The 14897-nt window shown below is 54.4% G+C and overlaps 1 protein-coding gene across 2 annotated transcripts in view; it reads left to right on the top strand.

Moving 5' to 3' along the window:
• ANKRD52 (ankyrin repeat domain 52) overlaps nt 1-14897 on the top strand; it is a 260465-nt gene that overhangs the window by 234542 nt on the left and 11026 nt on the right. For both annotated transcript variants that reach the window (XM_085600316.1, XM_085600315.1), the window contains exon 27: nt 2649-2740. In XM_085600316.1, coding sequence (XP_085456442.1) covers nt 2649-2740 — 92 coding nt within the window. The remainder of the gene's footprint in view (nt 1-2648; nt 2741-14897) is intronic.

The raw sequence follows: 14897 nt of genomic DNA, 5'->3' as shown, positions 1-14897 counted from the left end.
TTATTGCAACTTTATTTAACACATTTATCTGACATTTTAATGAATATATAAGAGCTCTGTTCCAGGTAATTGTGTTGCTTAAAATACATAAGTGAAGCAGGCCTTTAGAGCTCTGACGTCATTAGGAGTTTTTAAACTGCGAGAATAAGTTAGTTTTCTAGTGACACTGCCAGAAGGTGTCTAAAAAAGAGCTGTTGTTCCTTGTACATAACATTAATGTGCTCTGCAGGTGTGCACCTGTGAGGCCTCAGAGCATGTTTTCGTTACACATGCCTAAGACACAGGCTGTAGCAGGACAATGATTGGAGGGGAAGCTAGAATAAGCCTGTATGTACAAGAGCCGGGTGCAGAATTGGGAAAGTATGTAAGAGAAAGCTTGGGGCATCAGATCTTCGTCTAAGCTGCTGGGACATTTGGAGTGCGGATAAAGCAGCCAAGAGATGAGAGTGAGAAAAGCGCTGAGGTTTGATAAGCCCTGGCAGAACAGCTTTAAGCAGGGAGGGTCTTGTCAAATCTGAGCTCTGGTAGTAATTAAAAATTGATGTTGAAATAGTTTGTTTGTTATTCATGTCATTAACATTCCAGGCAAAAACACAGATCAATTTCTAAACAATGACTGTAAAAACCCTTAAGGTAACCCATGTCAACATAGCAACCTCTGTTTATAGTTCACATGCTTTACAGGGGCATAGCTTGGGGGGTGGGTGTTACACCCCATTATAAATGTAGTTTGTGATAAATAGTTGGGCACAGGTGCTTTCAGTCAGTTATGACGAGGTGTCTGTCTAATTTCACCAGGAATTTTTACTCGACACAGACCTAAACGCACACACACTCTCTCCCTCGCTGTTTAGAAATACTTCCAAATGTTTTTTTCCCCCAAAAAATATTGTGCTTTCTGTCACTTACCCCTACCAATCCACATTCGTCTCCTTTTCCGCTGCCCCTTAGGCCCCTCTCATGCACCCTGCTTGTTGTATAATGTATTGTAACATTATGTGCCAGAGTGATGGTCGGGACATCTGAAGCTCACCCCGCCCCCCATCTTACTGCCCAAGGTACGCTCCTGATGTTTTACTTAACCTGCGTTCCATACCAGTAGTGTTTCTGTAAAAAAAAAAAATCTTGCACCATACGAGTGTACATAGTGCCCACAGTAAACCGAGTGGCCTCTAGTAGTCTGTGTGAGTTCAGGCTGTGGCTGGATGCTCATAATGGGACACAATTGAAAGCTTTGGAGCTGAGACTGCAGGCTGTGCAAGTGTCTCATAGTGCTTGTCAGTGGTTCAGACTACATGTTCATCCAAGATGTGGCCTCTTGGCTGAGCACACAGAGCGATCATCACATTTATGTGAATATTGAAATTAGCATTTTATGTTAGTGTTTGGAGGAGGGACACTGCTGTCAAAATACTGACAAAGCAAAACCAAAGGGGATGATGGACGGAGTGTTGAACATTGCAAGCACTCACCCCCAGTCAACTGATCTGGGTTTAATCCATCATCATTCTTTAGCTCACTCCGCCACCCCAGTTCAGACATGGCCATATGCAAATCAGTCTGACTCTGTGCCTCATGGGAACAGTTCAGCCCGAACTGCCAAACCATGTCTTCCCTGGACCGGAAACAAGCATCCTGGTACCGGTTTTGGGTTCATAACCCTCATCAGCCAGGCAATCTTGAATCCAGTGGCAAAGTGAACAAGGGACCCACGTCTTGGCATACCCTGCCAACTTAGGGCGAACAAAGCAACACCAAAGGGGGTGATGGATTGTCACAATACTGACAGCACCAAATAACAAGCATTGGCATAGCCAATAGGTCTCGCTTTTGGGACCTTATAAGTATTTAGGTATGCAGCACAATATCCTTGGTGCAACAAGATCAACCGTTGCATGGCTAAACACTTATAAGGTCCCAAAGGCAAGACCTATTGGCTATGCAAATGCTTGTTCTTGATGTTTATGTATTTAAATTGTCAATATCTGCCCCCCCCCCCCCAACACACACACACCATTGTCATTTCTGCGAGATTACAACTCATTTAGCTTAAATGTCTCTGCCTTACTTACCTTCAGCCCCGGCGGCTGTGGCAGGCTAACAAACTCACAGATCACAAATGCTTCTGTTGCCTCGAAGAACATGGAAACTTCTTCCATATGTTGTGTTGTGGGGTTGCCCAGTTATAGCAACATACAGGCAAAGAATTTTCACAACCCTCTTTAGGGGTTCTTTGTAGGGCAATAAACCCCTCGCCGAGTATTGCACTCTATCCTTGAAGATCTGGGGGAGTTTTGGTGGAATAATGGACGTGGGACTTAATGCAGAAGACACTATCCAGCAGGACACAAGTACATTTTGCTAGTTTGACAGAAGTGAATGTTGAGCTGCTTTGTGTGGTGCTGTGTGCAGGATGACTGGCTACTGAGGTTCACAAGGATGGAGCTTTGAAGTCCTGTAGGTCAAGCCAGTATTTGTTGTAGAACAGGGAGGTACACATGTCATTCATGTCCTAGTTGAGCTGGCACTCGAGTAATTTCATCATCATGTTAGTGGACTGAAATGGTGTGTTTTTGTGTATTTCGCCAAGTTGGATTCCCATTGTTGCCTTCTAGATCATACCTACTCTGTCTTGTCCTCCATTGCAGGCCGCTGCACATAGCTGCTCGGAATGGCCTCGCCACTGTAGTCCAAGCCCTGCTGAGCAGAGGCGCCACTGTACTGGCTGTGGATGAAGAAGGTGAGCTTACAGTTTAGGGCAGATTTGCAGGTCTGTATAGTGAGATGCCATGTACACCGCCTAAGGCCTCTATTATGATTGAGCTGTTCCACACTAGCATTGTCTTTGTGCCATACACAATAGTGCAGCCACAGAAAATGGCAAACAATTTGTATTCCACAACATACCCTGTTGCATGATTGCAAAACACACTCATCCCCCATCCACTGCTCTGCAAACTGACATATCTGAAAGAGACACATTGGTGATAGATTCCTTACCTTAGAATATACCCAGGCGTCAGACTGGATCCGGAAGGTTTTTTGTAGCAGTACCCCTGCGCGTCAGTAGGTGGCGTCGTGCGGCTCCGCGTCAGTCGCTGGCGTCGTAAGCGCCGAGATGACTTCACAGAGACTACTTAGGTGCCACCCATGCACGCTGACATCAGTTCTTTCTTGTTCCGCGCCAGCAAGCGCAGATCCGGATGGAGCACGTACCTTAGTTTACTTTGTGACTACTCTTTTCATACTTTGTCTCCCCTTTTTTCTCCTGGTGCACGTAGGGATGCCTGGATTTATTTCTCCTGGTGCACGTAGGGATGCCTGGATTTAAGTCTTGTGGGGCCTGCCGTTGCAACATGTCGGTGACGGACCCCCATGAAGTTTGCCTCTACTGCCTGGAGACCGAACATGACTCCCGGTCCTTCCGGGACTGTCAAGCCATGGCCCCGAAGGCCTTGAGAGAGCTGCGCCGGAAACTGCTGGAGGCCCCGCACTCGCCCCAACGCCGCTCCAGGTCAAGGGACTGTTCCCGGGACCGCTCGTGAGGCCGCAGTCGTCGCTCCTCGGGCTCCAAGCCTTCGTCCTCTGATTCCGGTAAGCGACGACATAAAAGAAGTCGAAGAAGCGGGTTTGCTCTCCGACGTCCCCCGTCGGTCCTCGGATGCGGACGAGGGGGACAGGGGTTCTGGGAGTCACGCGGCCTACCCGCCTTACCCAGGTCTGTCGGCGACTCGTGAACAGGTGCAAGAGTTTCTTGCCACCATGGACCGCCTTTTTAGGCCTCGGGCTCCCGCCGGCGCGCCTTTGGGCCCCGCGGTCCCGTGTTCAGATCCTGTTGGCCCGTCTATGCCACCGGCGGATCCAGCTTCGGCGCCACAGGATTCTATGCCGTTGGTTCCGGCGCCATGAGGTCCGGCGCTGCCGGCTCCGGCCCCAGTGCCGCCTCCGGCACCGCAGTGGGTGCCATTTGCTCCGTCCTTGCCCCGGTTCCAGGACCATTTTGTTCCTGCCTGGGATCCGCATTGGGACACGGCGCCGGCCCGTCCCTGCCCGGCGGCGTTCACACCGCCATTTGTCCCGGCTCCGGCTCTTCCGCCGCGGCCGGTTCCTCCTGCAACGGAGGTGGAGGATGACTGGGAGGGGTCCGAGGACTCTCTTGCCCGTCAGTGTGACTGAGCAGGCCTGGGTGGACGATCTGGAGGACGCCGGCGACCTCGATGTCTCTTCTGACCCGGGGTTTGCCTCTCCCCCGCCTACAATGGAGGAGGGCGCTTCCTACATGATGGTGCTTCGTCGTGCTGCTGAGGTCCTCAACCTCGATCTTTCTATGGTGGCCCTCAAAACAAACCTCACCGAGGTGCTCCAGACGGCATCTACTTCATCGGAGGCACTGCTTCCCTTCAACGACGCCCTCACCGGCGTCCTGTTGGGCACTTGGTCGCGGCCGGCCACGGGGCCCCTGTGGATAAGAATGCCGCCAGGTGTCACCGCCCGGCGCCTGGTGACCCCGCGTTTCTGACCACTCATCCCATGCCTGAGAGTCTGGTCATCCAGGCCTCGACGTCGCAGAGTGCCTTTCCCACGGCTCCGCCGGATAAGGACTCTAAGAAGCTGGAACAGTTCGGTAAGCGGTTGTTCTCTTCGGCCAGCTTGGAGTTGCGGTCGGTGAACACCGCCTGCTTATTGGGCCGCTATTCCCATGCGGTGTGGGATACCGTTGCTCAGGTGTTGCCTCAGTGTCCTGAGGAGGTCCAGGCTGTACTTTCCCAGGCGGTTGCTGAGGGTAAGAATGCGTCTAAGTTCGCGATTCAGTGTGGTTTGGACACCGCTGACTCGTTGGGCAGGGCGATATCTACAACTGTGGCGCTGCGTCGCCACGCCTGGTTGTGATCTACTGGGTTCTCGCCCGATGTCCAGAGCTCACTCATGATATGCCCTTTGATGGCACTCGCCTGTTTGGCGATAAGGCCGACAGTGCACTGGAGGGTTTTAAGGACTCATGGGCCACGGCCAAGTCCTTGGGTCTTTCCACGAAGAACCCAGCGGCCCCTGGTTTTCGTTCCTTTCGTGGCCAAGGCAGGGGCGCCCAGGCATGTTCCTTCAGCAAGACTGTGCAGAACCAGCCTCAGCGTGGCCGCGGACGCGGCTTCCGCAGGGGCGGGTCTGGGAACCAGCGTGGGGGACAGTCCACCTCAACCCCCGCTGTTTCTACCTCCAAACCTTCCTAATCCGAGCTTTGTGGAGCACCCCACGCCAGTGGGTGGCAGGATTCGCCATCACCTCCCCCACTGGCTTGCTATCACATCGGACAAGTGGGTGTTGCAGATCATCCGCAAGGGTTACTCCCTTCCCTTTCTGTCCACCCCTCCAGCCATGCCACCTCGGTGCCACCGCATGTCGGGGGGAACACTTGGTGACTCTCCAGCAGGAGGAAGTTGCGGCCCTCTTGGCCAAGGGGGCTATCGAGTGCGTTCCTGGGCTGGAAGTAGGGAGTGGTTGTTATTCCCACTACTTTCTGGTGCCCAAGAAGGACAAAGGGGGTCTGCGTCCCATCTTGAACCTCCGGAACGTCAACCGCTTCCTCCGGAGGGAGAAGTTCAAAATGCTGACTCTGGCTCAGGTCTTGGCTGCCCTCGACCCTGGAGACTGGATGGTAGCGTTGGACTTGCAAGACGCATATTTTCACATCCCCGGCCCACCGGCGTTGCCTGCGGTTCACGGTGGGCCAGGAGCATTTTCAGTTTGCCGTGCTCCCCTTCGGCCTTACCAGCGCCCCTCGGGTGTTCACGAAAGTGATGGCGGTGGTCGCAGCTCATCTTCGCAGATCAGAGGTTCCAGTCTTCCCCTATCTCAACGACTGGTTGTTGAAGGCGGGCTCACCCCAGGCAGTTGTCTCCCACCTCCAGACTACGGCCGACCTCCTGCATATGCTGGGGTTCTCCATCAACATGCCGAAGTCGCATCTGAGTCCCTCTCAGAAGCTTCTCTTCATCGGAGCGGTTCTGGATTCAACGCTGTTTCGGGTTTATCCTCCCGAGCAGCGAGTCCCGGATATTCAGGCTATGATTCCGATCTTTCAGTCTCTGTCCCGGGTTTCAGTCAGGATGACCCTTCGGCTTCTGGGCCTGATGGCCTCCTGCATCCTGCTGGTGACGCATGCCAGATGGCATATGCGGGCTCTGCAGTGGGACCTGAAGTTCCAGTGGGCGCAGCATCAGGGCAACCTGTCCGATCATGTCCAGATCTCGGAGGGCACTGCACGACACTTGCAGTGGTGGCTCACGAATCGCGATTGGGTCAGTGGCAGATCCCTCTCCCTTCCCCAACCGGAGCACGCATTGTTGACGGATGCGTCCCTCCTGGGATGGGGAGGCCACTTGGGAGAGGTGGAGATCAGAGGACTCTGGTCTCCAGCGGAGTCCCGGCTCCATATCAACCTTTTGGAGCTGCGGGCGATCCGACTTGCACTGAAGGCATTCCTTCCCTCTGTCCGGAGAAGTGTGGTGCAGGTGTTCACGAACACCACCACCGCCATGTGGTATTGCAACAAACAGGGCGGAGTGGGGTCCTGGACCCTATGTCAGGAGGGCTCTGCGCCTCTGGACATGGCTGGAACATCAAGGCATCACCTTGATGGTTCAACACCTGGCAGGTTCTCTGAATGCCAGGGCAGACGAACTCAGCTGCCGGTGCTTGATGGATCACGAATGGCGTCTGCACTCGGACGTGGTGCATGGTCTCTTTCTGCAGTGGGGAAAGCCTTGGTTAGATCTTTTCGCCACCGAAGAGAATGCGCGATATCATCAGTTCTGCGCGTTGGAATTTCCAAGGCGGCACTCGCTCGGCAACGCTTTTCTTCGCGAGTGGAGCTGCGGTCTATTCTACGCCTTTCCGCCTATACCACTTCTGCCCCGAGTGCCGAAGAAGATTCGTCGCGACAGGGCCCAAGTCATCCTTGTGGCTCCGGATTGGACACAAAGAAACTGGTATCCCGAGCTACTCAGCATGGCGATCGATCCCCCGTTCCGACTGCCTCTTCGGGAGGATCTTCTGTCGCAGCAGCAGGGGACGGTCCTCCACCCGAACCTGTCCAGCCTCCACCTCCATGCGTGGAGATTGAGCGGCGACAGTTGATAGCGTTCGACCTTCCTCCCGAAGTCTGTGATGTCATTCTGGCAGCCAGGCGTCCCTCCACTAAAACGGTATACGCCTGCAGCTGGAACAAGATTGTGGCGTGGTGCACAGCGAAGGCTGTGGATCCCCTTTCTGCCCCTCTTTCTGAAGTTCTCCTGTTCCTTCTTCCTTTGGCCCAGCAGGGCTCTGCTCTGGGCACCATCAAAGGTTATCTTTCGGCCATCTCCGCCTTTTACGGCTTCCAGATCAGCCTTCTCTCTTTAAGTCCCCGGTTGTTAACCGTTTCCTGAAGGGCATTACGCACATGTTTCCTCCTGTGCCGTTCATCATGCCTCAATGGGACTTGAATCTCATTTTGACCTATCTGATGTGCGCTCCTTTCGAGCCCCTTCATACCTGTCCTCTGCGTCTTCTTACTCTTAAGAGCTTTCCTGGTCGCTATCACCTCGGCCAGAAGAGTGTAAGGTCCAGGCTCTTTCTTCCAAACCTCCTTTCCTTTCTGACCATCCGGACAAGGTGGTGTTTAGGACCCGTCCTTCTTTTTTGCCAAAGGTGGTCACGCCCTTCCACATCGGGCAGACCATCACTTTGCCTACCTTCTTTCCGCCTCCTTCAAGAGAGGAGACGCTCCACCATCTGGACCCCATACGTGCGCTCGCATTCTATCTGAAGCATACACAGCAATTCCGGGTGGATGACAAGCTCTTTGTTGGCTACGTGGGCGCCAAAAAAGGTCGGGCTTTGCACAAACAGACCATCTCTTGGTGGGTCGTTCTGTGCGTCAAAGCATGTTACTCCTTGGCTAAGAAGGAGCCTCCTGTGGGGCTGCGTGCCCATTCTACCAGGGCATCTGCAGCCACTACTGCCTTGGGACGCGGCGTCCCCTTGCAGGACATTTGTCAGGCAGCTACGTGGGCCTTGCTGCACACGTATACCAAGCATTACTGCCTTGACAGTCCGGTCTGGAGAGACGGCTGCTTTGGCCGTTCTGTTCTCCGTGACTTTCTGGTGTAATCTATTTGCAGACCCACCGCCGGGGTTGGTCTTGCTGGGGTATTTATTCTAAGGTAAGGAATCTATCACTAACGTGTCTCTTTCAGATGCACAAGTTACTATTTGTGTAACGATATATCTGTTAAGTGATAGATTCCTTACCGCCCCACCCATTCTCCCTGTTCTGCGAACTGATTTCTAGGGTTAAGGTCATCCCCCTTTTTAGGGCTCTAGTTTCATGGCACCAGTGGTCAGTTTCTTGCATCGCTCTGCGTTCCTGGTGCGGAAAGTCGTGTACAGAACTGGCATCAGCGCGCATGGGTGGCAAATAAGTAGTCTCCGTGACGTCATCTCGGCACTTACGCGATGCCAGCGACGGACGCGGAGTCGCACGACGTCACCTACTGATGCGCAGGGGTACTGCTACAAAAAACATTCCGGATCCAGTCTGACGCCTGGGGATATTCTAAGGTAAGGAATCTATCACTAACTAATGTCTCTTACAGATATATTGTTACACAAGTAGTAACTTGTGCGTCCATGCGTGTTCTCTGCAAACTGACCAGCCTGCCCCTTCCTAACTGACTTGTTCACACTTCCAGCAAGCTGGCCTATTCAGGGTTCATGGTGTACTGCCCGTCCTAGCTCGATGAACTTCTGTAGTAGGGGATCTCTGTGTATAGTCATAATCTAGTGAATAGTCCCGCCCATGTGCGGGGACCCCGGAGCAATAAAAATAATCTCTTAAGTTGTCAAGCCATGCAGACCTGCATCTACACTTAAGAGAGAATTTCAAAGACAGATAATGCAGCCTATATCCACAGGCTACACTGTCCAGTACTTCAACTAGAAAATTCCACCAACATCCACAAACAGCACTGCCTGCCCAGCTTTTTCCACAGAGAAAAACCTGCCTAACCAGCAAAAGCCTCTGGAATGATAGAGAGGGAGGAATGGACAGACAAGCCCCATAGGCTGCCATTATGTGGCTCAGAACAGGATACTGTGCCTTTAAGAAAACTTTCCAGAACTTTTCCAGTATCCCAGAATGCACAGCAGGTCCCTTTTACTTTCAGTTCTTTTTTCCGGCTCCTGCTAGCAGGACCCTGGAGCATTGAGCTCTCCCTTTTCAAGGGTTTATTTGGATTTTTCACTTTTCAAGTGATAGATTTAGTACCTTGTTGCCTTTCTTCTTGTGAGTGCTCTGTGTGGTCAACATGCCTGGCTTGTTTGACAGGTGCCCAGAGTGCGAGAGGAAGAAGGCCAAGTCGGACCCACACAGGGTGTGCATCGTCTGCCTTCCCCAGTCCCATATCCCAGAGGAGTGTGACATTTGCGGATCCTTCTCAGCCAGCACCCTGAAGGAAAGGATGAAGATCAGGCTCCTTGGCCTGGAGGACAGAAGGCTGAGGGCACAAGGTGGGTCAGGAGGGGCTGATTTTGGAAGCCCAGCAAACGCCCCCATTCTCCGTCGACGTCGACTACGGCGTCGAGGGGGATGGCTGCAGTCTGCTCACCGTCTCACCAGGGCTCTGGGGAGAATCGACGTTCGGCGTCGAGGGAGCTGAGCAGCCCGCCGTCGACGACATCAGCGTCTTCGTCGACGCCGTCGACTTCTCTGTCGAGAACAGCTCCGGCGTCGGCGCTCGCCGTGAAGGCGAGGTCGCCGTTCGCTGTCGACGAAGAGGAGACGGTCGCCGTCGAGGGGATCCCCGACGTCGAGGACCGGTCCCAGGCGTTCGCCGTCGAGGCGGCGTTCGCCGTCGAGGCGGCGTTCGCCGTCGAGGCGGCGTTCATCGACACCGAGGCAGCGCAGGAGGAGTCCTGACGCCGGGAGTTCCTTGGGGTCACGAGGGGAGAGAACGGAGTCACCGGGCTCGGTGTACTCGGTGGTGTATACCCCTCCTAAGCCGAGGTCGCCACCCTTTCCTCCTTTGCCAAGGGAGTCCTCACCGCCACCTCCTCCACCACCACCGCCGCCGCCTCCTCCACCGGATAGCATTCCGCCTCGCACGCCGTCGGGCCCACATGTGGCCCCGCCACGGTCGGTGTCGTTGCCTCGGTATCCGATGCCACCGAAGAGGACTCCGAAGCGGCCGCAGCCGAGCAGATCGCGCTCCCGCTCTGGACGGAGAGGAAGGTCGCGGAGCCGTGGACGGGAATCGTCGACATCTGGGCGACGCCGCAGGAGGCGCAGCGCCAGATCCCGCACCCAGTCGTCTGTCAGGGACTACTCTCTGGCGCTGTCGGACTCACCAAGGACAGGAGTATCGCCGGTCGACGATATCGTCTCCTTCCAGGAGGTGCTACTGAGGAGTGCCGCCAAACTAGGGATCACGGTGACGGTGCCAACACCTACGACGTCCGTGCTCTTCGAGACGCTGCACCAGAAGCACCTGTCTCGCCCCCTGATGCCACTGGTGCCGGGATTGGTGGAGCCCGCTACGGAGTTGTTCCTCACTCCGGCGGTAACGAAATCTGCCCCCTCTAGGCTCCTGAAGTAGTATCGGGTGCCGGATTCGGACCCGACCTTTCTGAGGATGGACCCAAAACCGGACTCGGTCATTGTGACGGCGGCAAGGAAGCAGCATGCGACCACGCCTTCCTCGACCGTGCCGCCTGATAAGGAAAGCCGTTGGCTAGATTCGGCGGGCAGAAAGGTCTGTGGGACGGCCTCTACCACCATGAAGGTGGCAAGTGCCGGGGCTCTGTTGGGGCGCTACGACAGGGCCCTGTGGGAGTCTCTTCAGCAGTACGCGAAGCTGCTGCCTCGCGACAAGAAGGAGGACTTTCTGGAGACTTTGCGTGAGGGGATACTGGTGTCAAATCAGATCATCAGCGTGGCGGCCGATGTGTCGCTGTTAGCGGCACATGGCTATTGTCATGGCATCCACCAACGGCGTCACGCTTGGCTTCGCCTTGCCTCCCTCAAACCGGAGGCACAGCAAAGAGTGGCCAACCTGCCTTTCTCGGGGGAGACCCTGTTCGGCAAGCATGCGGACGACGAAATGGCCCGCATGAAGACAGAGGCAGAGACCCTGACGGCTGTCGGGTTGGAGAAACCTGAAAGGAAAAAGCGCCCGTTCCAGAGACGGTTCGGGGCGGCAGTAAGAGGGCATGGGCAGCCCTCGGAACAACAGCAGCAGCAGTTCCGCAAACCCTTCCAGAAGCGCCAGAAGGGTAGAGGAGGCCAGCAGTCCGCTACAGCGTCCAAGGGCCCGGCTGGGTCTCGGGCCTGAGCGGTTACTTCCCCTGCAACCGTTACCCACTCCAGTGGGGGGGAAGCGTTCAATTTTTTCTGGCAGAGTGGAGAAAACTTACTCAGGACAAGTGGGTGCTGAATATTGTTTGCAATGGATACAGTCTTCGGTTCATCAGCCCGCCTCCAGCGATTCTGCCGGTAAGCTCACAGTATCAACTGCGAGAGCTCCCGGCGGAGGCAGACATCCTGTTGAGGAAGAAGGCGGTGGAAGACGTACCTCTGTTTCAAAGGGGAAGAGGTCTGTACTCTCGGTTCTTCCTGGTTCGCAAGAAGGACAAGAACGAGTTCAGGCCCATTCTGGATTTGCGGCAAGCAAACAAATGGATTCGCAGAGAGAAATTCCGCATGCTATCGTTGCATCAGATTTACCCTCAGCTGCAACGGGGAGACTGGCTCTGTGCCATAGACCTACAGGATACGTACTTCCATGTGCCCATTGCACGGAAGCACAGGAAGTTTCTGCGGTTCCAAGTCGGTGCCAATCATTATCAATACACAGTACTGCCATTCGGGCTGAAGTCTGCGCCCAGGACCTTCTCGAAGTGCATGGCGGTGGTAGCTGCACACCTGCGGAGGAACAAGGTGTTTGTCTACCCGTACCTGGACGATTGGCTGATCAAGGCCGCCTCCTTCTCGGAAGCACAAGCGCACTTCCGGAAGACGTGCGTTCTCTTGAACAAGCTGGGGTTGCACGTCAGTATGTCCAAGTCTGTCCCGACTCCGGTCCAGTGCATACAGTACTTGGGGGGCCTCCATCAATACGCTGTCAGCAAGCGTGTCTCCTTCGGAGGAGAGACGGTTATCACTCCTTCGGAAGGCTCAGGCTCTTATGACCGCCCCATCGACGACCGTGAGGAAGGTGTCTTCGCTGCTGGGATCGATGGCCTCATGTATCTTCCTCACGCCTCACGCACGACTGCACATGAGACCACTGCAGGAGTGCTTGGAGGATCAGTGGGATCAGAGGACAGGTTCTTGGGACGACAAGATACGGCTGTCTCTGCATGCTCTTCAGTCGCTGAAGTGGTGGTGTTCGGCGGAAAATCTCCTCAAAGGGGTTCCCTTCCACAAGGACATTCCCACGCAGAGGATTGTGACGGATGCGTCTCTCCAAGGCTGGGGAGCGCATTCCGGAGACTTACAGATACAAGAAAAGTGGTCCCCGTTGGAGTCGACGTACCACATCAATTTCTTGGAACTCAGAGCCGTTTACTTGGCATTGAAGGCCTTTCATCCGTCCTTCCAGACCAACTCGCTGCTGGTACAGACGGACAATACAACCACGATGTATTACCTCAACAAGCAGGGAGGTCGAGATCACGCACTCTGTCGCAGGAGGCGCAGTCGATCTGGCACTGGCTTCTGGTCCGAGGACTGACGATCACGGCCACGCATCTGCCAGGTGTGCAGAATGTTCAGGCGGACGCACTGAGCAGACTGATTCAGGAAAACCACGAATGGGTCATAAACGACGAAGTACTAGGGGACGTCTTCGCAAGGTGGGGGACTCCCGAAAACAGCAAATGCCGAGACTTCGCATCCAGGTACTACCAGCGGGGGACGCTGGGGAATGCACTATGGATCGACTGGTCGAACAGCTTTCTGTACGCTTTTCCACCCATTCCCCTGATTCCGGCGGTGCTCATCAAGCTGTCCCAGTCTGGGGCGCGGATGATCCTGATTGCCCCGGAATGGCCCAGACAGTGGTGGTTCACGGACCTGCTTCACCGGTCTCTCCTTCCTCACATACGGCTGCCGTGCAGGCCGGACCTTCTCACGAGGTTCGGGGGGCGGGTGGTGCATCCCAACCTCTCGTCTTTAAGTTTGGTGGCATGGCTCCTGAGAGAGTGCAATATGGCCATTTGAATCTACCAGCAGATTGTATGGATATACTGAAGGAGGCTAAGCGTCCTTCCACTAGGACGTCCTATGCTTACAAGTGGAAGAGATTCTGCATCTGGTGCAAGTCCAAGAACTTTGACCCGACGACATGTAAGGAAGAGGTCATCCTTCCGTACCTTTTGCATTTGGCGCAGTCTGGCCTTAATTTCCATTCCATTAAGGTTCATCTCGCTGCTCTGACTGCTTACAGGAAATGCCCTTCACAGACTTCCTTTTTTCAGATCCCTGTGATCAAGGATTTTTTGGAAGGCTTGAAGAAAGTGTTCCCTCCTGTCAGACTTCCCGCGCCTTCCTGGGAATTGAATGTGGTGCTGTCCAGATTGATGAGGGAGCCTTTTGAACCTATTCACAAGGTGGCGTTCCTAGTGGCCATTACATTGGCCCGCAGGGTGAGTGAACTTCAGGCGTTGTGTTGCCAAGAACCTTATACGGTATTTCATGCTGCTAAGGTTGTTATGCGTACTCGCCCTAAATTTCTTCCTAAGGTTATATCTGATTTTTTGCAGCGTGAATCTTTCTGGATTCACTATGCTGTGCATTATTCCGCGATCTGGTGGTTGGGTCCGGATTCGTAGTCTTTCTTTTGTTTTTTGGGGGGTTTTTTTGTAGCCCAGGTGGGCGTCGACGTCCCACCATTTGGTGCACCTCTCGTGACGTCGTCGTGCTTCCTGCGGAAGTCCCACCTTTGGGGCGCCATCTTCAGATTCTTTTTTCCGCCGTTGGGTCTGGATCGTCATCGAGAAGCTCCAGAGTTTTAGACGAAGAAAGAAGGAAAATACGCGAGTTTCATCGAAGGAGAACCTTTAGAAGACTACAGAGAGAAAGGTTTTGCAGCCGGGACCACGAAGAAGGAGGGGATCCTCGAAATTCTTCGACGCACAGAGGAAAATGCGCACTCAGAGGCTCTGAGCACAATGGACAAGACACCATTTAAGTTCTGCCCTAACTGCCACCACAGGTTCGCACAGAAGGACCAACACCCGTGTGCAACCTTTGCCTGCCGTTCGACCACGAGAGCAAGGACTGCAACGCCTGTTCCGCCTTCGCGCCGAAGACTCTCCGGGTGAGAGAACGTCAGAGGAGAGCCAACTTCAGCATGGAAGGCAAGGGTAAGGCCCCATCGCTGTACGATCTGGGCCTATCCACCGACGATGAAGACAACATCGCCGAGGGACCTGATGTCTTCACGGTCGCAGAGACCGATAAGAAAACGCCTGACTAGGTAAGAGACACGTTGAGTACAAAACCACTGAAAGGGCCCCGAAAATCGGATGGTGACTCTCGAAAAAAATGAGTCTAAGTCCTCGAAGGAAACACCGGCGCCGAAGATTTCGACGTCCGCCAGTGGTTCAAAGGACAAAAGGCCGAGCGGATCCTTCGAGAAGGACTCCCAGGTGCCGAAGACCGCCGAGAGGCAGAGTTCGTCGAAACAGACCCACGAGGTGGGACGTTCGGCGATGAAAGACAAGGCCGCGTCGACGCAAGCTCCGTCGAAGAGATCTGCGGTCGACGCCGAGCACATCTCAAGCATGGAGAAGAAAAAGAGAAGGCTCGAGGCGGAGATGGAGAGCATCCTTCAGAGGAAGAAGGAGTTCGACGAACGAAT

Source organism: Triturus cristatus, chromosome 4_2, assembly GCF_964204655.1.
Source record: "Triturus cristatus chromosome 4_2, aTriCri1.1, whole genome shotgun sequence".
Classification (NCBI taxonomy): Eukaryota; Metazoa; Chordata; class Amphibia; order Caudata; family Salamandridae; genus Triturus; species Triturus cristatus.
Note: the sequence above shows the minus strand (reverse complement) of the source record. Positions and strands in the feature narration are given on the sequence as shown.